General features: G+C 35.1%; 2 protein-coding genes across 8 annotated transcripts in view; one reads left to right on the top strand and one right to left on the bottom strand.

Moving 5' to 3' along the window:
• The window catches only part of LOC127838902 (uncharacterized), a 30,971-nt gene extending 13,443 nt beyond the window's left edge, over positions 1 to 17,528 (bottom strand). The window contains exons 1-2 of one of the 5 annotated variants that reach the window (XM_052366985.1): positions 16,260 to 16,284; positions 6,843 to 6,876 (exon numbers count right to left, since the gene is read on the bottom strand). The gene's annotated coding sequence lies outside the window, so the exon portion shown is untranslated. Of the gene's footprint in view, positions 1 to 2,365; positions 2,659 to 6,842; positions 6,877 to 16,259; positions 16,285 to 17,237; positions 17,277 to 17,412 lie in introns of those variants that run through there. The other 4 variants (XM_052366987.1, XM_052366988.1, XM_052366984.1 and 1 more) reach the window with 4 other exon arrangements.
• LOC127838903 (flavin-containing monooxygenase 5-like) overlaps positions 17,368 to 27,252 on the top strand; it is a 33,745-nt gene continuing 23,860 nt past the window's right edge. For all 3 annotated transcript variants that reach the window (XR_008030032.1, XM_052366990.1, XM_052366989.1), the window contains exons 1-3: positions 17,368 to 17,518; positions 22,053 to 22,261; positions 22,889 to 23,041. Coding sequence is in view for 2 of the 3 variants with exons in the window: in XM_052366990.1 (XP_052222950.1) it covers positions 22,094 to 22,261; positions 22,889 to 23,041 (321 nt within the window). In the remaining variant the exon portion in view is untranslated. The remainder of the gene's footprint in view (positions 17,519 to 22,052; positions 22,262 to 22,888; positions 23,042 to 27,252) is intronic.

The following is a 27,252-nucleotide window of genomic DNA, read 5'->3' as shown; positions in this document are numbered from 1 at the left end:
AGTCACAGTAGGGTTCAAACTGATGCTATGCACATACATTATCAGTCAGTCACAGTAGGGTTCAAACTGATGCTATGCACATACATTATCAGTCAGTCACAGTAGGGTTCACCCACACTATAGTTCCACTTTTATGAGTGTTGTTATATTGTATGAATGTTGCTATATTTGCATATTGTTATATTTTCTGCATGTTGTTATATTTTATGAGTTATTTTTTTAGCATTGTTATATTTATATTTTAAGAGCATTGTTATATATTTTTCTAAATATTCTACATACAAAAAAACTCTAATGAATTTTAGGTTTCCAGTTTTTCTTTAATCACCAATAAACAAAACAAAACAAGCTAATCTACAGTGCACATCATTTTAGAGATACTTATAACATTACATAAACTATTTAATTTCACATTTATTTTTACATTTCAAGCTTTTTCATTTGTTTTTTTTGCATGTTAAATAACATTTAAAATTCTGACACATTTAAACTTGTATGTATCTTGATTGTATGGATGACACCATTGTCTAATTCAATTTAATTCCTTCAATTTAAAGATTTCTCCAACAATAACCAACGAAAACTAAACTTGATTTACTTTAGAGGCAATTTACAAGATATCAAGTGTACAGAAACTAAACAATTTATAATAACAAAATCATCATTGTTAAACAGATTTTCATCCTTTTTGGTGAGGTATTTAAGTCCATTAGAAACAAACATATTTCCTTTTTTGTACAATACATGTGGACTGGGTTGGTAAAAGTTTAACATAATGTAGTCATAAATCTGGAAGTAATGAGTTTAGTTTAAATGTGTACAGTTGTGAACTGAACATTTAGATGCTGGGCAGTAAGCTTTTACCCAGTATGCTTTTAACCATTTACCACTTCGATACGTATTTTCTCGCATTTGTAGTCCCTTAGAAAGTTATATTTAATTTAAGACCTTTCTTAGTAGATTAAAGTTTTTAATAATTCATCTCCAAACCCTAAATACTGATGAGCAGCAAACAGCATAAAACCTGAACAGACTGCCAGTTTCTCGCAGGATGTTCTGGTCATATGCTATTTGCACATAGCTATTTTCACTTTGCTTCCGAGGGGGGAAAGAGTTAAGCACTGTACAGAAACTTTTCAATTCTATAAGGTAGCCCCGAGCCAGATTTGAACAGAAGTTACAATTTTCAACTTTTAACATTTTGTTTGTTAAAAAACTTTAACAAGAGGAATGTAAACTTTATACATTGTTTAAGTAGCTTTTAACATGATTTCTTCAGGATTTTAAGTACACCTTCAAAGGCAATATCAACATAATTGTGCATACATCTTAAGACATATATAATTAACAAGACAATTACTTCTACAAGTCTCACAGGTATGAGAATGCAAACGATGCTACAATCACTCTTGGGCATACCTCTACCTCAACAGTATACATTTTATTCAAATAATTTGCCTGTGCTATCAATGATTATAATTGAGCATTGGTCTGGGAAAATGACCCATCCCAAATTAGCACGTGAAGTTTGCACAGGCTAATTAGGGACAGCAGTTTTCACTAATATGGTATTTTTTGTTGAAAAGAGGTCCCTTCGTAGCAAAATTCAAGTTTTTGTGGAAAGGTTTGTTCCTGAACACATGCTTATCTTAGACAACACTTTAACTCTTTCAGTGCTGGAATCGAATTTTGAAGGCGTTTGCAAACAGTTTGGATCCAGATGAGAAGCCACAGAACGTGGCGTCTCATCAGGATCCAAACTGTTTGCTATTCTGATAGTATTCTTTGAAAAAAATCGAAGAAAATGCTAATTTTAGAAATTCAGCAGACGACATTTTAGCAGACGACAAATTTCCCAGCATGCAAAGGGTCAAGTACATGCATTAAGCCTGGTTGTCCCAGACCATGGCTCAATTAATTCCTATCCATTTAACTGTTACAACTAATTTGCCTGTGTGTTGAAGGCACCATGGTAATTAACCTATGTTTACAATTATTATTAATTATACATGTTTTTAAAATGGAACCAGAAACAAACCAGTGTACATGTATGTACAATTCTGAAGACTTTGGTATCAAAATTATAAATTATGTACATTAAAACTTAATTTATGCAAATGGTATTGTTTTATGACCCTCATGTATGGTTGACATGTCCCCTCAAAAGGATCCAGGTACTAGAATCTATAACTATCCTGTAGCACTATGCAGAAACATATAATTGTAATAATAAAATTATGTTCTTAAATATCTTAAGTTTTTACTTAGCAAATAATAAAGTGGTGAAAAAATATTTTATGCAGACAGATAAAATCAAAGAACAAATTTTTTAACTCAAACTAAAAATTAAATAAAAATAGCTTACAACTCCGATTAAATTCCATTATAAAGTTCAGGTCTCTTGACTATCCCAGAGTTTTACACAACATTCCTTCAAAAACATTAAAAGTGCATTGAAAGATAAATGAAATCCTTTAACTGTTTTTTTTTTCAACTTCATCACCTTCAAATGCCGCCTACTATACCAGAATGCCAGCCAGGATTCACTAAACACTTAGAGCTTCTTTTCACAAAAATATGAAAAGATCACAATTTCAATAATGTAAACATCCACAGGACTGGCTCACTGTCTCACAGTCGCCTTAAAGGCTGGGGTCTGGTTTTAACAAGCACTTGCTCATCCCTGACTAGATTTTATCAAATAAACCTTGATCCAGGTTAATTGGGCTCACTGCATGTGCGTTAAAAGTTATCCCAGATGAGCCTGTGCAGTCTGCACAGGCTAATCAGGGATGACACTTTTCTCCTTTACTGGATTTTCTTTAAGATTGTACTTACTTATAACAAAAAAAATCCATAAAAGTGGAAATTGTCCGCCTTGATGGGCATTTGACCAACATGCATTAAGCCCTGTTTTCCTAGTACCAGACTCAAATTTTCTTTGAATTATATAAAAAGCAGTAAGACTCGATGCATTCATCATGACGTAAAGATGACGCAATTATCAATAGAATAATCCTACATCACTTACTTTCCAGCTCTAGGATTCTTTTTGTAGGTGTAACAAAACTAGCTTGTAGTTGTAAAATGATACATAACCAACAAGAGATTGCCAAGCAATATGGTCCCCTACCGGTGAAACTCAACCATTGTGAGTGAATGTTTTTTGTTGTTGTTGCCATAGCAACCAGAATATTTGACGTAGGCACAAAATGAAATGACGTGCATAATCTCCATATTGCCATCTATCCATGTTACAAGTTTCATGAAAAAATATTCAGAACTTTTAAAGTTATCGCAGGATCCAGACAGTGTGCAAACCGGTTTCACCGGTAGGGGACAAAAAATATGGTAGGTATATAGGTTGTGAAAGACATCTTAATAACACAATTATTGGTGCAAATTAAAACAACAAAACACAAACAAAACAACGCACATTCTGATATCAACACACAAAAAACACTCTAAAAACACTCACACACATTCTGATATTAAAAAAAACAAAGAACAACAACAGAAAAATACTTTATGGGCATTTTTTGTTAACAAAGTCATTTATATTTTTTATGATGAATAATCATCCAATGCCTGCTCATGTACATTAATCATCCATGCCTGATTTGCATACCAATCACTTCAAAGTGAAGACAAAGCATTTAAGTGTAGACAGTAGACATTGGTTCACCTCAGAAAGTCAATTAATGTATGGCGTACAATGACTGGCCGTCTGTGTATGTCACTAGACACCATGTCTAGACACTGAATGGCGCACCAGCAATCCTACCAGCTCCAGACAACCCCAGACTAATCACATCAATTGCAGCCAGACATGGCGGCCCAGGCCGCAGATTGCCTGCCTGTGAAGTGGAGTTTATGATAAACCATTATCACAATGAGAACTGACAGAAAAGAGATTTTCTATAGATTTTGTTTAGAGTTGATGAAAAGAATGATGGAATGACACTTTGTAAATGTGTGGAAGACATACTTTAAATACTTAGGCTGACCTTATTTTTAGAATAAGACAACCTGACAAATGAGACGGATTTTGAAGACTAATACTAACTAATATCTAACATAGATGATTTTATTAAGACTTGTTCGAAGACTTTTAGTAAAAGTATCTTGACACTTGTTTTTATACTAAGAGTATCTTAGACTTGTTCTAAGACTAAAACTATCTTAAGACTTGTTCTAATACTAAGAGTATGGTTAGACTTATTCTTTAAGACTAAAAGTATCTTAAGACTTGTTCTAAGATTAAGAGCATCTTAAGACTTGTTCTAAGACTAAAGAGACTAAAAGTATCTTAAGACTCGTTCTAAGACTAAGGGTATCCTAAGACTTGTTCTAAGACTATGACTATCTTAAGACTTGTTCTTAGACTATCTTAAGACTTGTTCTTAGACTAAAAGTATCTTAAGACTTGTTCTTATACTAAAAGTATCTTAAGACTTGTTCTAAGACTAAGACTATCTTAAGCCTTGTCCTAAGACTAAAAGTATCTTAAGACTTGTTCTAAGACTAAAAGTATCTTAAGACTTGTTCTAAGACTAAAACTATCTTAAGACTTGTTCTAAGACTAAAAATATCTTAAGACTTGTTCTAAGACTAAACATATCTTGTGACTTGTTCTAAGACTAAACATATCTTAAGACTTGTTCTAAGACTAAGAGTTTCTTAAGACTTTTCTTAGACTATAAGTATCTTATGACATTTCATCAGAGTTACACTACTACCGGTATACACATGTATGAAGAAAACATGTTTTGGTACTCAAACTTGCTGATATTGTAAACTATATTGTCTGATCCCTCCACAGACTTTCATGCAGCATTTGTTTGTCTATTGTTTTGACTAATTGTTTCAAATGCATGTTATTAAATGTTATTTTAGCTGTAAGTTAAAATGTAACCTTCAATCTGTTAACTCTGCTTTTATTTGTGCATTCATAACACTGCATTTTATAATAATGATCGGTATTTATCAATTATCAGCTTTATAATCACTAATGATTTCTGTAATGTAATTCACTAAATTTATAAATAGCTTCACATATACAGATTTTTTATATCTATTTCCATTCAATGTAAAATGTAAAGATAAACTTAAGATCTTTCTGATATACTGCCCCATGGATTGAACACACTACTTCAATATACTTAAGCTTCATTTGTATTCCAACGTCAATGGTCTAACTTAAAACCCAATGCATTAAAAAAGTTTTAGTGACATTAAGTGTGAGCTGTTTACAGAGAACAAGACAAGCCCTTACTGAATTCAAGAACACAATTATTTTTAATCCACAGTAATGAAATAATTTTCAACAGGGAACAAAAAGGGAATCAATACAAGTCTGCATTCACCCTGCCTATCTGATATGGTCCCGGTCTGACAGCAGACAACCAGTCTAGACATTGCGTCTGCACAATAAACACTCTGAAATGTGCCTGCTGTCTCTACATGCTGGCTACATCTCCGAGATACACATGCTCTGCCTTTATTGCATGAAACTTTAAACAGGTTGAGCTTGAATAACCTTTATGTGGTTGTTGAAATAAAAACAAATTATGGGAAATAATTAACCAGACAAACTGACATGTTTCCTTTTTTCTTTCTTTTTTTGTTTGCAGCACTGGATATCAAAAAAGATGTTATAACACCTTCACTATCATGATCATCATGATCATGATGATGATGATGATGATGATGATGATCATGATCATCGTCATCATCATGATCATCATCATCATCATCATCATCATCATCATCATCATCATCATCATCATCATCATCTTCTTCTTCTTCTTCTTCATCATCATCATCAACATAAAAACCACTACAACTCATTATTTCTACCACCACTATTTTCTGCATCAACATTACCACCACCATCATCGTCATCAACAAAAACAACAACAATATCATCATTATCATCATCATAATCATCATCATCATCATGGCCATCATCATCATCATCATCATCATTATCATCATTTTCATAATAATCATCATTGTCACCACCACCACCACCACCACCATCATCATCATCATTATCATCATCATCATCATCATCACGAAAACCATCACAAACATCATAATCAACATTTGGGCATTTTAAAAAAATGATATGATGAATGATGTATAAAGGGTACGGACAAGTTAATAATTTTACCCTATTTTTACTAATTTAAATCTTTTTAACCTTGACTTTTAATCAAAGGGCATAGTTGCACTAAAGGGTCATGACTACAATGGCAATCTAGATGATTATCAGTCTTATTAAACATATTATACCGGTACACACAAACATTATATTGAAGTGTTTTTGGTGACAAATGCAAAGGCAAAATGCTGAACTAATGGAGAAAAAGCGACAAAAGGCTAGATTTAAATTATTCAATGACTTTATCACATTAAATCTGGGGCTAGTTGGCACTTTATTAAAATCAAGAAAGATATATTTAGTACAAATTAAAGTCAGAAAACATTAGGCTATAAAACAGTAGGACCTCTACAAAGTAAAAAATGTCTATAAAGAACAAGTACCAGTACTATATTGAGTATACTAAGTATTATAATTATTGTACTTGTTGTTTTTTGCTATTTAAATTACTGTTATAAAAATAATAATAATTATTATAAAAATAATTATATACAAATCATAATAATATACATATAATAATAAAAATAATAATAATAAAATTATTAATAATAATAATAATAATTATTATTATAAGTATTATCAATACAACTACTTTCACAAATTAAGTTATAAAGTATAAAATTAAAAAGTAATATTTAAAAACTCTCTAAAAAATTCATACTTTCAATCAACTTACATGTTTCCAACTGTGAGTCCTGTCCAGAACAAATCTGCAAACATTGAAACATTTCTGACAACACAACCTCTGCCTGACTTGATGCCTTAGAAATCCTTGAAGACGCCTGGCGCCTGGCTTCTGCCACCAGAATGACTTTGAAGTTTACATTGTCAGGATTTTCAAACAACCTAAATATCTGACGACTAGGGCTTTCAGAAAGCAACAAATGGGAGACATGGCGTTATTTCATTATTATCCCCAGCAATTATGGATGTCTGCCAGACAAGCAGTCTCCTAGACTTAATATCAAGCCACAACTAGAAAATAAAACAAGAGGGCCAAGATGGCCCTAGTTTGCTCACCTGAGAGGAGTCGGTTCATTCAATCTTTACCAAACGCAAACTTGACCTAGATATTGTCCAGACAAACATCCTGGTCAACTTTCATAATTATTTCATCTGCGAGTCATGATCAATGTAACTATAAAGTTTCATGATCCTAGGTGTAAGCATTCTTAAGTTATCATCCGGAAACCATTTTTCTAAGTTGAGTCACCATGACCTTGACAGCCATTGTGTGAATACGTCTTTGGGCACTGTGACCTTGACCTTTGACCGATTGACCTGATAATCAATAGGGGTCATCTGCGAGTCATGATCAATGTACCTATGAAGTTTCATGAACCTAGGCATAAGCGTTCTTGAGTTATCATGCAGAAACCATTTTACTATTTCAGGTCAACGTGACCATGACCTTTTACCTAGTGACCTGAAAATCAATAGGGGTCATCTGCGAGTCATGTTCGTTGTACCTATGAAGTTTCATGATCCTAGGCATAAGCGTTCTTGAGTTATCATCCAGAAACCATTTTACTATTTCAGGTCACCGTGACCTTGACCTTTGACCTAGGTGACCTGAAAATCAAAAGGGGTCATCTTTGAGTCATGATCAATGTACCTATGAAGTTTCATGATCCTAGACCTAAGCGTTCTTGAGTTATCATCCGGAAACCATTTTACTATTTCGGGTCATCGTGACCTTGACCTTTGACCTAGTGACCTGAAAATAGGGGTTATCTGCGAGTCATGATCAATGTATCTATGAAGTTTCATGATCCTAGGCCTAAGCGTTCTTGAGTTATCATCCGGAAACCATTTTACTGCTTTGGGTCACCGTGACATTGACCTTTGACCTAGTGACCTGAAAATCAATAGGGGTCATCTGCGAGTCATGATCAATGTATCTATGAAGTTTCATGATCCTAGGCATAAGCGTTCTTGAGTTATCATCCGGAAACCATTTTACTATTTCGGGTAATCGTGACCTTGACCTTTGACCTAGCGACCTGAAAATCAATAGGGGTCATCTGCAATCATGATCAATGTACCTATGAAGTTTCATGATCCTTGGCATAAGTGCTCTTGAGTTATCATCCAGAAACCATCTGGTGGACGGACGGACCCACGTGAGCAAAACAATATACCCCCTCTTCTTCGAAAGGTGGGGGGGCATAATGAGAAAAGTGCCCCCCTCCCAGCAGCCATGTTATTCAACTGACCAGAACCATTTTTGAACTCAACTCTCGTATCAAAGAAACAAATGTTCTGAGCAAATTTCATGAAAATTGGGCCAAAAATGTGACTTCTACTGTGTTCACATGTTTTCATTATATACATATAGAGAAAAATGCCCCGCCCACTGGCGGCCATGTTTTTTCACCGATCCCGACCATTTTTTAACTCGTCCAAGATATCAATAAAACCAATGTTTTTACCAACATTCATGATGATTGGGCAAAAATTGTGACTTCTAGTGTTTACAAGGTTTCTCTATAGCCAAATAGGGAAAACTGCCACTATATACATTTAGAGAAAAATGCCCCGTCCACTGGCAGCCATGTTTTTTCACCAATCTCGACCATTTTCAAACTAGTCCGAGACATCAATTGAAACAATGTTTTGACCATATTTCATGATGATTGGGCAATAATTGTGACTTCTAGAGTATTTACAAGGTTTCTCTATAGCCAAATAAGGAAAACTGCCCCACCCACCGACGGCCATGTTTTTCAACGGATCGGAACCACTTTTGAAATCAACCACAATATCATTAAGACAAACATTTTGACAAATTACATGAAGATTGGGCATGAAATGTGACTTCAACAGTGTTTACAAGGTTTTTCTTTTTTTTGACCTAGTGACCTAGTTTTTGACCCGGCACAACCCAGTTTCGAACTCGGCCGAGATTTCATTGGGATAAAGCTTCTGATTAAGTTTCATGAAGATGGGACAAGAAATGTGGCCTATAGAGTGTTTACAAGCAAATGTTAACGGACGGACGGACAAAGACCGGTCACAAAAGCTCACCTGAGCAATCAGGTGAGCTAAAAATGCTAAAAATAAAATGCAAAAAAAACCTAGTCAAACATGGAGACTGCAGGATAGGCTATAAAAGTCCTGTATTACATAAACTGCAAAACTGTCTAGACAGTAAGGCCACAAACAGGTTTGAAAAGATTCTTTCATTGATTGGCATTGCTGACTCTGGCGTCAAAGTCAGCTCTTGTCTGAAAAGGTGGCTCCATGCTGAAATGCATGTTCTACTCAGATATGCACTTGAACACATTTGCAGTCTTTTAGAAAATCAATTTGAATTAATGACCTTCCTTACTAGATTCAAGTTTTAAAGGCTTCATTACCCAAAGATACTGATGAGCATCAAACATAGGAAAACCTTTACAGACTGCGAGGTTGCATTTAACTATTTAAACTTTGCTTCTGAGCAGGAAAGGGTTAACCCTTTGCATGCTGGGAAATTTGTCATCTGCTGAATTTCTAAAATTAGCATTTTCTTCGATTTTTTTCAAAGAATACTTTCAGAAAAGCAAACATTTTGGATCCTGAAGAGACGCCACATTCTGTGGCGTCTCATCTGGATCCAAACTGTTTGCAAAGGCCTTTAAAATTCTGTTCCCGCACTGAAAGGATTAATGGAATATTTTGTTTATATGCGTTAAATATTTATCATTAATTTCATAATGATTTAAATGACAAAATCAATTTATAATATTAATTACGAAATCATTTAGTCTTCTGTGTGTACATAAAAGTAAAATGCATGTTAAATAAATAATTTCTATAAATATGTTTGTGTTCTTCAAGCTAGTAACTTCTATTCATCTTTAATTTAACGATCTTCATGATAAAAACTTGCAAATTAAATGCAAATTATTGACAAAAATGCATGCATGTTAGCTGATGAGGTATAATTGGTGAGAACTAATGCTTTCTATTATAGCCGATGACGTAAAATTTGTTACAGCTTATATTTGCTTTATCAGCTGATGAGGCAAAATTGGTGAGAGCTCATACTTGCAATATTAGCCAGTGAGGTAAAATTGGTGACAGCTTATACATGCTATATTAGCCAGTGGGGTAAAATTGATGACAGCTTATACATGCTATATTAGCCAGTGAGGTAAAATTGATGACAGCTTATACATGCTATATTAGCCAGTGAGGTAAAATTGATGACAGCTTATACATGCTATATTAGCCAGTGAGGTAAAATTGGTGACAGCTTATACATGCTATATTAGCCAGTGAGGTAAAATTGGTGACAGCTTATATATGCTATATTAGCCAGTGAGGTAAAGTTGGTGATTGGTTATACTTGCTATATCAACTGATATTTCATTTTTGTAACTTGAAAAACATCTTTACCAAAATAAATTCACATCTTGGTTAAAATGTTTATTTGTGTCACAATTTAGCAGTTATACTTTTTGAGTTTTGTGCAGCATAAAAATCTACTGGTGGGATGAAAGGACGGATGAAACAAGGGTAACCCAAATCAACCCTCTGTCAGAAAGAGGGGGAATAAATATTTCCTCCATTGCTATATGCAAATTGCAATGTCCTCTTTAATGTGCTGTCTAGACAGTTCATTATAAAGGTGATGTTTGCCACAGTCTCAAAACATTTTTTTTTAAATAATGTTCCTCAACATTTGGTAAACATTGGGTCAATGGCTTATGAGCAATAATATAAATAGTACATATAGGCATTCAATCAACATTCAAAGCTCAAATAAACCTGCAACAAGAGGGCCTGAAAGGCCCAAGGTATCCCCCGCAACATATGCTTTGTTTGAGGATGGGTGCAAATTGGACGGATGAACATAATGATAGATGGAATGACGGAGGACAATAACACAAAACTAAGACAAAGGAAGGTTCTTAAGCCTTCACAATTTATTTAGGTGAATTAATAAGTCGTGCGTTTTCCACAAAAACATTCAACGAGTAAAAAGCATTTTTTCAAGATACAAAGGGCCATAACTCTGGTTTTAACAGATGGTGTACAATGCCATTTGGCGTGAATCATCCTCTTATGCTTATATATACTCATACGAAGTTTTAATGAAATATGCCAAAGCACTTCCAAGATATGGCTCCGGACACAAAAGTGACAGACGGACGGACAGCCGGACGGACAACGCCAAAACAATATCCCTCCGCCTCTGGCAGGGGATATATACTCATACCAAGTTTCAATGAAATCCGCCAAAGCACTTCCAAGATATGGCTCCGGACACAAAAGTGCCTATAGTAAAAAGCATTTTTTCAAGAGACAAAGGGCCATAACTCTGTTTTTAACAGATGGTATACAATGCCATTTGGCATGCATCATCCTCTTATGCATATATATACTCATACCAAGTTTCAATGAAATCCCCCAAAGCACTTCCAAGATATGGCTCCGGACACAAAAGTGCCTATAGTAAAAAGCATTTTTTCAAGATACAAAGGGCCATAACTCTCTTTTTAACAGATGGTGTACAATGCCATTTGGCGTGCTTCATCCTCTTATGCATATATATACTCATACCAAGTTTCAATGAAATCCGCAAAAGCACTTCCAAGATATGGCTCCGGACACAAAAGTGCCTATAGTAAAAAGCATTTTTTCAAGATACAAAGGGCCATAACTCTGTTTTTAACAGATTGTGTACAATGCCATTTGGCGTTCATCATCCTCTTATGCATATATATACTCATACGAAGTTTCAATGAAATCCGCCAAAGCACTTCCAAGATATGGCTCCGGACACAAAAGTGCCGGACGGACGGACGGACAACACCAAAACAATATCCCTCCGCCTCTGGCGGGGGATAATAATTAAACAATAAAATCCAATAAGGCAGAGAACAGAAACTAAAATTATATACCAAAATGTAAATGCTTGAATAAAGTGAACCAAAAAAATAAAAAAAATACAGTGTTTTAGTTTGCTGAATACCAGTAAGTTATTGAAGAGTCAGTTATTTAATGTACTGGACTGCACATATGTAAGTAAATGTACTGAGGAGTAAATAATTGAATGGACAAAAGAGACGATTCAATGGCCTATAGAGGCAATAATTCAATGCCATGAAAAGTCAAAGAATCAATGAATTAGAGAGTCAATTTATCAATGAACAGAAGAGTCGATGATTGAATGTATTGAGGGGTTAATGATTCATTGAAGTGAAGTGAATGATTTGATTGAATATATTGAAGAGTCAATTACTCATTAAGAGTTAATGGTTCAGTGAGTTGATGAGTACATATTTCATTGTCCTGATGATTCAATAATTTAGTGCACTGGATAGTCAATGATTCAGTGTACTGAATTGTCAATGATTCAGTGTACTGAATTGTCAATGATTCAGTGAACTAGATAGTCAATGATTCAGTGAACTCGATAGTCAATTATTCAGTGAAATGGATAATCAATGAATCAAAGCACTGGATAGTTAATCATTCAGTGCAATGGATAGTCAATGATTCAGTGCACTGGATAGTCAATGATTCAATGTACTTGATAAATATTGATTCAGTTCACTGAAAGTCAACAATTCAATGCACTGGGTAGTCAATGATTCAGTGTACTGGATAGTCAATGATTCAGTGCTCTGAAAGTCAACAATTCAGTGCACTGGTTAGTCAATGATTTAGTGCACTGGATAGTCAATGATTAAATGTACTGGATAGTGAATGATTCAGTGCACTGGATCGTCAACGATTCAATGTACTGGAAAGTCAACAATTCAGTGAACTGGATAGTCAATGAATCAGTGCACTGGATAGTCAATGATTCAATGTACTGGATAGTCAATGATTCAGTTCACTGGGTAGTCAATAACTTGATGAACTGGATAGACAATGATTCAGAGCACTGGATAGTCAATGATTCAGTGCACATGATAGTAAATGATTCAGTGCACTGGAAAGTCAATGATTCAGTGCACTGGATAGTCAATGATTCAGTACACGGGATAGTCAACTATTCAATTTACTGGATAGGCAATGATTCAGTGCACTGGATAGTCAATAATTTGGTGAACTGGATAGTCAATGATTCAGAGCACTGGATAGTTAATGATTCAATGTATTGGAAAGTCAATGATCTAGTGCACTGGATAGTCAATGATTTAATGTACTGGATGGTCAATGATTCAGTGCATTAGATAGTCAATGATTCACTGCACTGGATAGCCAATGATTCGATGCACTGGATAGTCTATGATTCAGTGAACAGGATATGATTCAGTGCACAGGAGAATAAAGGATTCAGTAACTGGAGTCAATGATTTAGTGTTCTAGAGAGTCAATCATTCAGTGAAATAGAGAGTCAATGATTTAGTGCATTGGAGAGTCTCAATGATTCAGTGCACTGGAAAGTCAATTAGTCAGTGACATGGATAGTCAATGAATCTGTGCACTGGATAGTCAATGATTCATTGCACTGGATACTCAATGATTCAGAGCACTGGATACCCATGATTCAGTGAACTGGAAAGTAATTGATTAACTGCACTAGATAGTCAATGATTCAATGAATTGAAAAGTCAACGATTTAGTGCACTGGATAGTCAATGATTCCGTGAACTGGTTAGTCAGTTACTCAGTGAACTGGAGAGTCAATGATTCAGTGAACTGGAAAGTTAATGATTCAGTGATTCAGATTGACTCATTTTCAATCACAAAGGAGGGAGGGGTGGAGTGAAGAGGGGTGTATAGTGTGGGGGTGTGGACATTTATTACATTATCTTCCAAAAATGCGAAAAAAAATGCAAAAAAAAATCGGGGGGGGGGGGGGGGGGGGGGGGAAGGGGGGGATTCTTGGGTGCGATGGTTGGACGGTATTTCAAACATAAAATAATAAAAATAAATATTTGTGTTTTTTAACTGTTTCAAAAAAAAAAAATTGGGGGGTGAGGTGGGGGGGGGGTATAGTGTGAGGGTGTGGTGGTAATTTGTGAGATGATCTTACACAAAAAAAAAAAAATTTAGGGGGGGGGGATTCGGGTGGGAAAAGGGGAGGGGGTGGGGGGGGGGATTCTTGGGTGCGATGGTTGGACAGTATTTCAAACATAAAATAATAAAAATAAATAGTTGTGTTTTTTAACCGTTTAAAAAAAAATGGGGGGGGGGGGGGTATAGTGTGAGGATGGGATTCGGGGGGGGGGGGGGAGGGGGGGGGGGGGAGGGGGGGGGGGCACGGGGGATGGTTTGGGTGTAGTCTATTGTGGTTTGTCAGGTAAGAGTAGTTTTGTCAAAGTATCAATCAAATCTAATCATAAATAAAGAAGTTGTGGCAATTTTAGCAAAATTTAATAATTTGACCTTGAGAGTCAAGGTCATTCAAAGGTCAAGGTAAAATTCAACTTGCCAGGTACAGTAGCCTCATGATAGCATGAAAGTATTTGAAGTTTGAAAGCAATAGCCTTGATACTGTAGGAATAAAGTGGACCTAAACACAAAACTTAACCAAATTTTCAATTTTCTAAGTATAAAAAGGGCACATAATTCTGTCAAAATGCCAGTCAGAGTTACATTACTTTGCCTGCACAGTCCCCTTATGATAGTTAGTAAGTGTTGCAAGTATGAAAGCAATAGCTTTGATACTTAAGGAATAAAATGGACCTAAACACAAAACTTAACCAAAATTTTCAATTTTCTAAGTATAAAAAGGGCACATAATTCTGTCAAAATGCACGCCACAGTTATCTAACTTTGCCTGCCCAGTCCCCTCATGATAGTAAGTAAGTGTACCAAGTTTGAATGCAATAGCATTGATACTTTCTGAAAAAGTGGACCTAAACGCAAAACTTAACCAAAATTTTCAATTTTCTAAGTATAAAAAGGGCACATAATTCAGTCAAAATGCACGCCAGAGTTATCTTACTTTGCCTGCCAAGTCCCCTCATGATAGTAAGTAAGTGTACCAAGTTTGAATGCAATAGCATTGATACTTTCTGAGAAAAGTGGACCTAAACGCAAAACTTAACCGGACGCCGACGCCGACGCCAAGGTGATGACAATAGCTCATAATTTTTTTTCAAAAAAATAGATGAGCTAATAATTTTTTTTCAAAAAATAGATGAGCTAAAAATGATTTAGTGCACTTTAGAGTCAATGATTCAGTGCATTGGAGACTCAGAGTCAATGATTCAGTGCACTTGAAAGTCAATGGTTCAGTGCACTGGATAGTCAATGATTTAGTACACTGGATAGTCAATGATTCAGTGAACGGGATAGTCAATGATTCAGTGTACTTGAGAGTCAATAATTCAGTGAACTGGATAGTCAATGGATGAATGTATTGGATAGTCAATGATTCAGTGTACTGTAGATTCTTATATTCAATATACTGAAAAGTCAATGATTTAGGAAACTGAAAAGTCAATAATTCAGTGAACCAGACAGTCAATGATTCAGTGCACTTGAAAGTAAATGATTTAGTTTTCCAAAAAGTCAATAGCTCAGTGTACTATAGAGTAAACGATTTAATGAATTGAAGAGTTAATAATTCAATGTACTGAGGAGTCAATGATTTAATCTACTGAAGAATAAATGATTCAATGTACAGAAGAGCCAATGATTCAAAGTACTGGAAAGTCAATGATTCAAGGTATACAAGTGTCAATGATTCAATATACAGAAAAGTACAGAAAAGTCAATAACAATAACAAGAGTCAATTATTCAATTTTCTGAAGAGTAAATGATTAAGGATTTTCAAATCTACCTTTTTGGTATACAGGATTTCCTCAAAGACAATAACTATGCTTTCTGATTGAATATCATTTCCAACATTTTAGCATAAGAAATGTTATGAAGAGGCAAATTCAATTAAATCCAAAACATTTTTGGCAGAATTGACTTGTGCAGTTTTCGAAGAACTGGGAAGATATTTTTTACAAATTCCATTTGCAAGATATTCTTTACTCATCAGATTTAGGTTTTGACCGGTTAATGCAAAAAAATTATCAATTTAAGGATTCATTATTGTTTTATTGGTTATGTACAGAACATGAATGTAATGTCTTATAAAACTATAAGTATATTGACAGCTGCTCGTGATTAAATGGCCAAATGCCTACTTACATTTAGAAGTTTATGAGGTACTTTTGGGTCCGGAGTACTCCTATGAACATGAAGTCGATATATAATTGTTAGATTATGTCTAATTATTTTGACTAGGTCTCGAGGACACATTAGCAAACCTTTGGCAACATGTACTATCAATTTGCCAATAGAAAATCACATGCCAAAAAACGTTAAATATTTCCATTAGAATTGTGTCCTTTTGGTTTTTGTGTATATATGACAAGATGTAAAAATAAATGCCATCATATCATTTTTCTGTATTATTATTTTGCCGCAGTACACTTCTGATTTTTTTTGCAAAAATGACCAATGAAAGTACGACAATGAAAAAAAAAACATATGATCACAAAAACTATAAAATAAACAGTTTACAACGCTGTCATTTAACCAAATTTCAGATTAAAAAATATTTCATTGAAAATAAATAAACATTACCTATAATAAAATGATGTATACGAAAGCAATCACTATCGCCAATAAAGGATCACTGTTTACAGCATTATCTCCCCTGTCAGATCATCAGTTGGAACATCTTTTCACAAATTTGTAAAATTGTACATTTATATCCAAGGGACACACTATGCAACAATTGTTTTTTATTTGATTATACTTTTTCATGAAATACACGATAGTGACCAGACCCCCTATTGGTGTGACCCCCTATTGGCGAGTAGTCTTATTTATAAGACGCGCAAAGAATTTAGAGATACTTTTTTATGGGCTAAATTCTTTGGGGCTCCAAATATTAACCATATAAAAAGTAGCTTAATATTTGAGAGCGTCAAAAATTTGGACTAAATGGCGAGTTGACTGTACTTAAGAATTTATGTGTTGACAAAAACGGCAACATCGAAATAGAAGCTATAGGATAGCGATAATAAATTACTCGCAAAATATTAAAAAAAACTAGACTATCATTATTAAATCTCAATTATATTATTTTCCAAAGCCAAAATCGTGATTCAAAGTACTTACCAGTGACTTATTCAGTCTTAAATCTTAAGAGCTTCAGTAGGATTTCTTGTATAAGGGAGCTAACCATTATAATTAATATAACGTTACATAGGATTTTTGTTGCCTCCCCTGTTTTCTAATGTACATTGACTGTGTCAACACAACTGATAAATATAAATAAAACTGCAGATATTACCTGTGTGATGTCAGGTCGGGCTACAAAGACCTCGTGAAGAGGCAAGAAGGACCTGAAAATAAACTCTGATATTATACAACTGTGTGATGTATTGAGAAATATCCAGGTATACTAGTTAATATGATCGTAGGTGCTACCTAATTTACAGACAAAAACCTTTTTACAACTTTGTAGGGTTATATTTAGTCAATATAAATTGCCGCCATAGAGTCTTTTGATGATATTGCTTTGGCAGACTGTTCAGATTTATTCTGAACGCGAATTATTTCAGCTAGGGTAATATTTAGTAATTGTGTAATTGTACCGACAGTTTAGAATATTTCAAACATTTTAGTATATTTATTTGCATCTTAATTTCATTGCAAAATGACATGTTAATCAGGGGTGGCAAAATCTCAAAATACTATACTTGTCCACGGACAACCATTTAGGAAATTTAACTTGTCTGTTGCTGAAGATCGCGGTGGTGTAATGGATGAGGTGTCCACCTAGCGATCGGGAGTTTGTGGGTTCGCTCCCTACTCGGGGAGCATTCTCATTATCTCCGCCATAGACACAAGTACTTGTTCTTTCCAGGAAACGGACTCGATAATGTCCCTCTGCCTATAATGCTCGAAAGGGCGGTTGGCAGTTTATATAGATAGATAGAACTACACTTGTCTGTTAATGTTTATATAAATTATAAACACATTTATTGATTAATGTAAAATAATGTGGAATAAATCAAAATGAGTATTATTTGATTGTTTTAGCTATAGTTTTATTTCCATGGTATATTCATTATAGCAGTGTATTATAAACATTATAAAGACTTTCTCAAACTTCTAATCTAATCTTGCAAAGTGTTATTATAACATGTGTTACACATAAGTACATAGTAATCTTAACAAATTAAACTTGTCCAATATGTGGACCTCATCCGTCTAAGGCTCTGCACGGCTATTGGTAGCCTAGGCTGAGCAGACATTGGCTTGTGAACTAGGTGCCTTCTACTTTTGCTGCTGTTCAACCAATGCAGAACACTCGGAAGCATCAAAGTCCTGCATTAGCTGTATTAAACAGAAGTTTAAACCTGTCAGTCTGACCTTCATTAAACTTGTGAATTGTTTTGTCAAGAGCACCCACATACTTGATGTTACTTAATTTCAATTTTTCTTGATCACTTTTTAGTTGAAAAGACGTGGGTTTGGCACTTTTTTCATGAGCAGACAAGGTGTCTTTACGATAAACAGTAATTCCAGTGTAAAGTCCACACTTAGTATCGGCCAAAAGGGGGAACTGCTTACATATTTTACATGTAGCAATTTAATTATCATAAACTCGTAACCATGGAAAATCCTGTAGCCAAGTTTCTTGAAAAGTTCTGGTGCGTTTATTAAGATCATATTTTTTTATCATAATCTCTCTTAGTTTTTTTGGGGGGGGGGGGGGGGGGTGGACTGCTCAAAGCTTCAAGCTTCTGCTCCGTTGTTCCGTTGTTGAAGATTAAAAAAAACGTTTTATCTTGAGCGTTAAAGTCGTCTGAAATAACAAGGTAGAACATGTTTTGATTATTTTAATTCAATACTTTCATTTCCGTCTGATTGTATAAATAAAGAAACCAGTCTGTACACTGTCTAACAGTCGGGTCAAATGATGAAAATGCGGCATGCTCCCGGTCGCTTATAGAATAAGGGAGATCACTGCGCAGGAGAGTTCCTGTATTTTAGCTTGATTGCTCCGCAAATAGCACTAACAACGTAATAGCGCGTCAACATCCGGTTTTGTAAAACTTAATTACGGCTTTAATACAATGTATTTTTTTTGTATTCCTCGACCCGACTTTTAAAAAACTGGTTGTCCACGGACAACTTAATTGAAAAAAAATCAGTTGCCAGGACAAGCAAATGTATTACTCAGGCAACTTGGACATTTGATTTCTCCACCCCTGTTAATAATGGAATATTAATTATTACTTTCATGAAGTAATTGGGGTGCCATAAACTTTGATTATTTTCACCCCCTTGGTGCAAGAAGGTACCATAATTTATGACATTGAAATTAGAAGGCACATGATACCTTCTTGCACCAATGAGGCAATTTGTATTATAAGTTTTAAGCTTCTTATCTTGTGGTTTAATTTTAATAGGCGCAAGGGTGTCATATGTTAACAGAAGAAAGCCTTGTTTAAATTAGGTTATTTGCTACTGATTTGCAAAATGACCTTATTTGTTATTTTGTTCATTATCTACCTATATATCTTATGTTGTATATATGATACTTTCATTGCAAAGATTGGGCTAAAAGAGAGCAAAACAGAATATTTTAATTTTGTTGGTTTGCTTTATTTTTGGTTATATATACAGGGCTCAACCATTAACCTAAAAACCAACTTGCCCTGCCAGGCAAGTACTTAGAACATCTACTTGCCCTGAATGTAAAGCCATTTGCACAAACATGAAATATCACATTAACTGTCAACCTAATATTTTTTTAATAAAGATAAAAATGATACACCACAAAACCTTTTTTATTTTTGTACATTTAACAAAATTATTACAGTAATTAAAGTCTTATTAAAGTCTAAATTAAATGCTTTGTTCTTTTTTGCACTTGCCTGGGCGGACAACTAGATTATAAAGTAACTTGCCCAGACTTAACTTTTACTTGCCAGGGGCAACACCGTTAATGTTGAGCCCTGAATATATCTTACCTGGAAATAAAGAAGGGCCGCCAGGTAGGATCCTTCCCCTTGATAAAGCATTACAAAGATTATGATTGAAAATAGCATTACATATAATTAAATAGTTTATTGAAATAATTAGATTATCAATGATAATAAATTTAATAGTAAATTTAATAATACCAAAAACATTAATAATAATTTTATTATTATTAGGATTATGCTGATGAGCACATCTTGGCATACTAGTTTATTGTTATAAATATATATGTATAGAGGATATTTGTTTGTTTACCTTTTTCTTATAAATTATAAATGAAGAATTAAGGACTTATTGAGTGGATCAAAATAAATTAAGTTGCAGATGTATTATTTTCACTAAACTATGTACTGGGTAGATTGAATCATGAAGAACCGAGATCTTAATAATAATGTCATAGAAAAATCATGGATATTTCATAATTTGGTTTCAACCATTTAATTAACCAGGTTTTCCGAAGGAAAAAACTGGTTATTAAATGGGCAAATGTGAGCGGGCTGGCTGGCGGGCTGGCTGGCTGGCTGGCGGGCTGGCGGAACAAGCTTGTCCGGGCCATAACTTTGTCGTTCATTGTGAGATTTTAAAATCATTTGGCACATTTGTTAACCATCATTAGACGGTGTGTCGCGCGAAAAAATTACGTCAATATCTCCAAGGTCAAGGTCACACTTTGAGTTCAAAGGTAAAAAATAGCCATAAATGAGCTTGTCTGGGCTATAACTATGTCATTCATTATGAGATTTTAAAATCATTTGGCACATTTGTTCACCATCATGGGACGGTGTGTCGCACAAAAGAATCACGTCAATATCTCCAATGTCAAGGTCGCCACGACTAAAAATAGATTTATTTTAAAACAAACTTACAAAGGGGGTTAATTTTGTTTGTTCATTTCAAAAGTTCAGTTTGAGTTGTCTCCCTTTATCAGATTTTTTTTATGTCCCCCACTATAGTAGTGGGGGACATATTGTTTTTGCCCTGTCTGTTGGTCTGTCTGTCTGTTTGCGCCAACTTTAACATTTTGCAATAACTTTTGCTATATTGAAGATAGCAACTTCATATTTGGCATGCATGTGTATCTCATGGAGCTGCACATTTTGAGTGGTGAAAGGTCAAGGTCAAGGTCATCCTTCAAGGTCAGAGGTCAAATATATGTGGCCAAAATCACTCATTTTATGAATACTTTTTTAATATTGAAGATAGCAACTTGATATTTGGCATGCATGTGTATCTCATGGAGCTGCACATTTTGAGTGATGAAAGGTCAAGGTCAAGGTCATCCTTCAAGGTCAGAGGTCAAATATATGTGGCCCAAATCGCTTATTTTATGAATACTTTTGCAATATTGAAGATAGCAACTTGATATTTGGCATGCATGTGCATCTCATGGAGCTGCACATTTTGAGTGGTGAAAGGTCAAGGTCAAGGTCATCCTTCAAGGTCAGAGGTCAAATATATGTTGCCCAAATCGCTTATTTTATAAATACTTTTGCAATATTGAAGATAGCAACTTGATATTTGGCATGCATGTGTATCTCATGGAGCTGCACATTTTGAGTGGTGAAAGGTCATGGTCAAGGTCATCCTTCACAAGGTCAAGGTCATCCTACAAGGTCAGACATCATATAGGGGGACATTGTGTTTCACAAACACATCTTGTTCACAATGAAAACCTGGTTTTGTGACAATTTTGTCCCTTGTTAACACTGAACAGGAGATATTTATGCAAGCTTACATTGTTTTCTAAGGATTATTTAACGTTTTCCAATGAGTAAAATTGCTATATGCAATAAGCATAACTCAATTAAATGCAGTCTGTTCAGTTTTTTGCTGTTTTCTGCACATCAGTACCACGATAGGGGAAGAAATGAAGCCTTTAAGCTTATCTTTATGTATCTGAATCATAAAGTATTAAGTTGATTCTTTATTACATTGTAGACTGTCAGTATAGGAGCATACTAGAGATTACAGACTTGAAGATGAAGGTAGCCATTATAGGTGCAGGCGCCAGTGGGTTGACTGCCATAAAATGCTGCCTTGACGAAGGTCTGGTACCCACATGTTACGAGCGTTCAGAGGAGCTTGGTGGACTTTGGAACTATAAGGATGATGTCAGACCTGGCCAGGGCAGCGTCATGAAGTCTACAGTATGTGTGCTTTGAGATTTCATTATTTATTTCCTCAGTTGAAGATTTTTTTATTACCTTTTGTTATTTACATAAACATGAACATTCTATGATACTACAAACTTTTATTGTTGTTCATTTATTTGAAGTTGTCAAAGTCATTTTAATGTGGAAACATTCATTGAGAATAACTATAGACCATAAGCTTTGAATATACCCTGCTCCCTCCATTGTATTCCTTCATTGACAATTGCTTCTTAATACCTACTCTCCTCTGATCTGTATGGGCCTCCTCACCTGTAAATGTGTTTACTGTATGCAGCATATGTTAATGATGTTGACATGCAGGAAAGTCTTATAATCTGTTTTCTTTTTCCCCACTCCTTCTGCGTTTCAGTGCCTAATTTTGATACTGGGTTACTCTTTCTTCCTGGTTTTATTTAGTTTTTTGCCAGACGCTTATCGTACCCATCCCCTTGCTCCTCTGACGAGTCACCAGTAGAAAAGGATCACCAGTAGCTGGGGTTGAACTCCATCAAGACACTAAACTATGAGGGGCAGCCTAACATAGTATTTTCTTATTAATCTGTTTAATGTTTATTTGCATTATTTAGTATTTCCATGTAATACTGCAGGCTGTTTTTTCAGGTGATCAACACAAGCAAGGAAATGATGTGTTACAGTGACTTCCCGATACCAGCTGAGTTCCCAGTTTTCATGCACAACAAGTACGTGATGCAGTACTTCAAAATGTACGCAAAACAGTTTGGGCTCGAAAATTACATCCAGTTTTCTACAGAGGTTTGTAAAGTGTATTATCAAACATTTATCAAGGCATCAGTCTAACAGCCAAAATAATAGAACTCCTTCTCAATGATGTGTATCACGACTCCGCTACATTGTCCTTTACTTATCATACTTTTGCAAAATGCCTACTAAAATAAGGTGACATACTGATACACAGTAATTATAAGGCCATGTTGTTTTGTTAACTAAGGTCATAAATCCAAGCTTAATACTCCACTAAAAATATGCTCTTTATTTTCTTTTAAGTTTTTTACCATAGTATTACATACAATGTAAATGCTTATCATATAATAATGCCATTAAATTATTAAATTTGTTGTGTGTTTTTTTTTATAAATTTCACGTACTTGTATTAAGTATTTTATTTTGAAGTATCAACCCTCTAATATATGCAAATTACAATTACAGGCATAAATGACCTATAAACTGTTGCTGCAACTCAGATTCAATCAGACTATTCACTGACAATTTGAGCCGATTCAGATTTTTCACTGACAATTCGAGCCCAGCCAGACTTTCACTGACAAATTGGGTCCAATGAGACTTTTTACTGACAATTTGAGCCCAGTCAGACTTTTCCTTGGCAATTTGAGCCCATTCATACAATTCCCTGACAATTTGAGCTCAGTCAGAGTATTCCCTGACAATTTGAGCCCATTCAGATAATTCCCTGAAGATTTGGGCCCATTAAGACTATTCCCTGAGGATTTGAGCCCATTAAGACAATCCCTGACTATTTCAGCTCATTAAGACAATTCCCTGACAATTCAAGCCCATTAACCCTTTCCCCCATAAGAAGCAAAGTGAAAATGGCTTTTGCAACCAGCATAAAACCAGAACAGCCTGCGAGTAACTCGCAGTCTGTTCAGGTTTTATGCTGTTTGCTGCTCACAAGTAACTAAGGGTTGGAAATGAAGCCTTTAAAACTTGACTTTAGTAAAAAAATGTCTTAAATTAAATTTAACTTTCTAAGGGACAACAAATGTGTAAAAATACGTGTCTAAGAGGTAACGGGTTAAGACTATTTGAGCCAAGTCAGACTGTTCACTGACAATTTGAGCCCATTTGGACTATTCCCTGACAATTTGACAATTTTATCCCAGTCAAACTATTCACTGACAATTTGACAATTTTATCCCAGTCAGACTATTCACTGACAATTTGACAATTTTATCCCAGTCAGACTATTCACTGACAATTTGACAATTTTATCCCAGTCAGACTATTCACTGACAATTTGACAATTTTATCCCAGTCAGACTATTCACTGACAATTTGACAATTTTATCCCAGTCAGACTATTCACTGACAATTTGACAATTTTATCCCAGTCAGACTATTCACTGACAATTTGACAATTTTATCCCAGTCAGACTATTCACTGACAATTTTCGAAGAAAAGGTGGCATATAGTGATCGGACTGTCCGTCTGTCTGTCTGTCCGACTGTCTGTCTTTCCGTCACACTTTGCGTTTAGGTTTCGAAAAATGCTCATAACTTCTATGTCTCTTGAGATATAACCTACATATTTGGTATGCATGTGTATATGGACATGGCCTTTCCATACACACACAAATTTTTACCCCTGTGACCTTGACCTTGAACTTAGGGTCCGCGTTTAGGTTTCGAAATCTGCGTTTAGGTTTCGAAAAATGCTCATAACTTCTATCAAGCGTTTATAGGGGGCATAAGTCATACTATGGTGACAGCTCTTGTTTTAGCTCGACTTTTATATATGAAATATATATAGTGGAGCTATCCTACTCACGATGGAATGTTAAAGTTTGCATACCACCTCAAATATTTTCTATGTCCCTTGACATATTGCTTGTATATTTTGCATACTTTTTTACCAACATGACCCCAATCTATAAACAAGAGCAGACTACTGTAACAAGCATTTTGTAAGAACTATGGCCCTTTTTCACTTAGAATATGCATATTATTGATAAATGTATGTTAAAGTTTGCGTACCTACTCAAATATTTTCTATGTCCCTTGACATATTGATTTCATATTTTGCATACTTCTTTACCAACATAACCCCAATCTAAAAACAAGAGCAAACTACTGTAACAAGCATTTTGTAAAAATTATGTTCCCTTTTTATACTTAAAAAATTGGAAATTTGGTTAAGTTCTGTGTTTAGGTCCACTTTATTCCTAAAGTATCAAAGCTATTGCTTTCATACTTGCAAAATTTACTAACTATAATAAGGGGACTTTGCAGGTAAAGTAATGTAACTCTGATTGGCATTTTGACAGAATTATGGCCCCTTTTATATTGAGAAAATTGAAAATTTGGATAAGTTTTTGTGTTTTGGTCCACTTTACTCCTTAAGTATCATGGCTGTATCTTTCAGAATTGGAACACTAGCTAACTATCATAAGGGGACTGTGCAGGAAGTTGCATAACTCTGGTTGGCATTTTGACGGAATTATGACCCTTTTTTGACTTAGTAACTCTGAATATTTTGTTAAATTTTGTGTTTAGATCCACTTTACTTCTGAAGTATCAAGGCTATTGCTTTCAAACTTCGAAATACTTTCTTATTATCACGTGGGTACTGTACCTGGACAGTTTAATTTGACCTTGACCTTTGAATTACCTTTACTCTCAAGGTAAAATTATTAAATTTTGCTAAATTGCCATAACTTCAACACTTACCTCACATACCACAATGAATTCCACCCAAACCATCACCCACGCCCCACCACAGAATCTCCCACCCCCAAATAAATGACCACACCCCACATTATACCCCCCTCTCCACCCCCACCCCCCTGTTACCTAAAAAGAAAAAAAAAATGGAAAAAAACAACAACAAATATTTATTTTTATTAGCTCACCTGAGCACAACGTGCTCATGGTGAGCTATTGTGATCGCCTTTTGTCCGTCGTGCGTCGTCAACATTTACCTTGTTAACACTCTAAAGGCCACATTTATTGTCCAATCTTCATGAAACTTACTCAGAACATGTGTCCCAATAATATCTAGGACGAGATCGAAAATGGTTCCGGTTGATTGAAAAACATGGCCGCCAGGGGGCGTGGCAGTTTTCCTTATATGGCTATAGTAAAACCTTGTTAACACTCTAGAAGTCACATTTTTAGTCCAATCTTCATGAAACTTTTTCAGAACATGTGTGCCAATAATATCTTGGACGAGTTTGAAAATGGTTCCAGTTGGTTGAAAAACATGGCCACCAGGGGGCGTGGCAGTTTTCCTTATATGGCTATAGTAAAATCTTGTTAACACTTTAGAAGTCACATTTTTAGTCTAATCTTCATGAAACTTGGTCAAAACATGTGTCCCAATAATATCTTGGATGAGTTCGAAAATGGTTCCAGTTGAATGAAAAACATGGCTGCCATGGGGCGGGGCAGTTTTCCTTATATGGCTTAACTGTATGGTAAAACCTTGTTAACACTCTAGAAGTCACATTTGCGGTCCAACGCTCATGAAACTTGGTCAGAATATTTTAACTTATAATATCTGGGCTAAGTTCAAAACTGGTTTAAATCAGTTAAAAAAACATGGCCGCAAGGGGGCGTGGCATTTTTCCTTAAATGGCTGTTTACTACAAAACCTTGTTTACACTCTAGAAGTCACATTTATTATCCAATCTTTATGAAACTTGATCAGAACATTTGTTCTTACAATAGCTTGAGTGAGTTTGAAAATGGTTATGGTTTGTTGAAAAACATGGCCACCAGGGGGGAGGGGGGGGTGGCAGTTGTCCCTATATGGCTTTAGTGAAAACTTGTTGACTCTATATTAGCCACATTTATTGGCCAATCTTCATGAAACTTGGTCAGAACATTTGTCCCAATGAAATTTTGCCAGAGATTGAAGCTGGGTCATATGAGCTCAAAAACTAGGTCACAAGGTCAAATATAAAAAAACATGTTGAAAGTCACTTTTTTGGCCCAAAATAATCTTCCTGAATCAGCTTGCATTTTTTTCAGAATAGTCTAGTTGCTTTGGCTTTCAGGTGAGCGCCTTAGGGCCTGATGGCCCTCTTGTTATTTTATTTGAAATACCGTCCAACCATCTCAGCTATTTGTTATTTTTATATGACTCAGAAATATAATTGCAATTATAAATCATATTCTGTCTAAAAACTAGGTTTTCATGAACTGTGGGCAAGAATCATTATATTTTCAGTTTTGGGGAATTCAGCAACTACAAACTTTAGCATTAA

This window comes from Dreissena polymorpha, chromosome 7, assembly GCF_020536995.1.
Source record: "Dreissena polymorpha isolate Duluth1 chromosome 7, UMN_Dpol_1.0, whole genome shotgun sequence".
NCBI lineage: Eukaryota > Metazoa > Mollusca > Bivalvia > Myida > Dreissenidae > Dreissena > Dreissena polymorpha.
The sequence above is the reverse complement of the archived record's forward strand: the minus strand, read 5'-3'. Positions and strand labels throughout refer to the sequence as shown.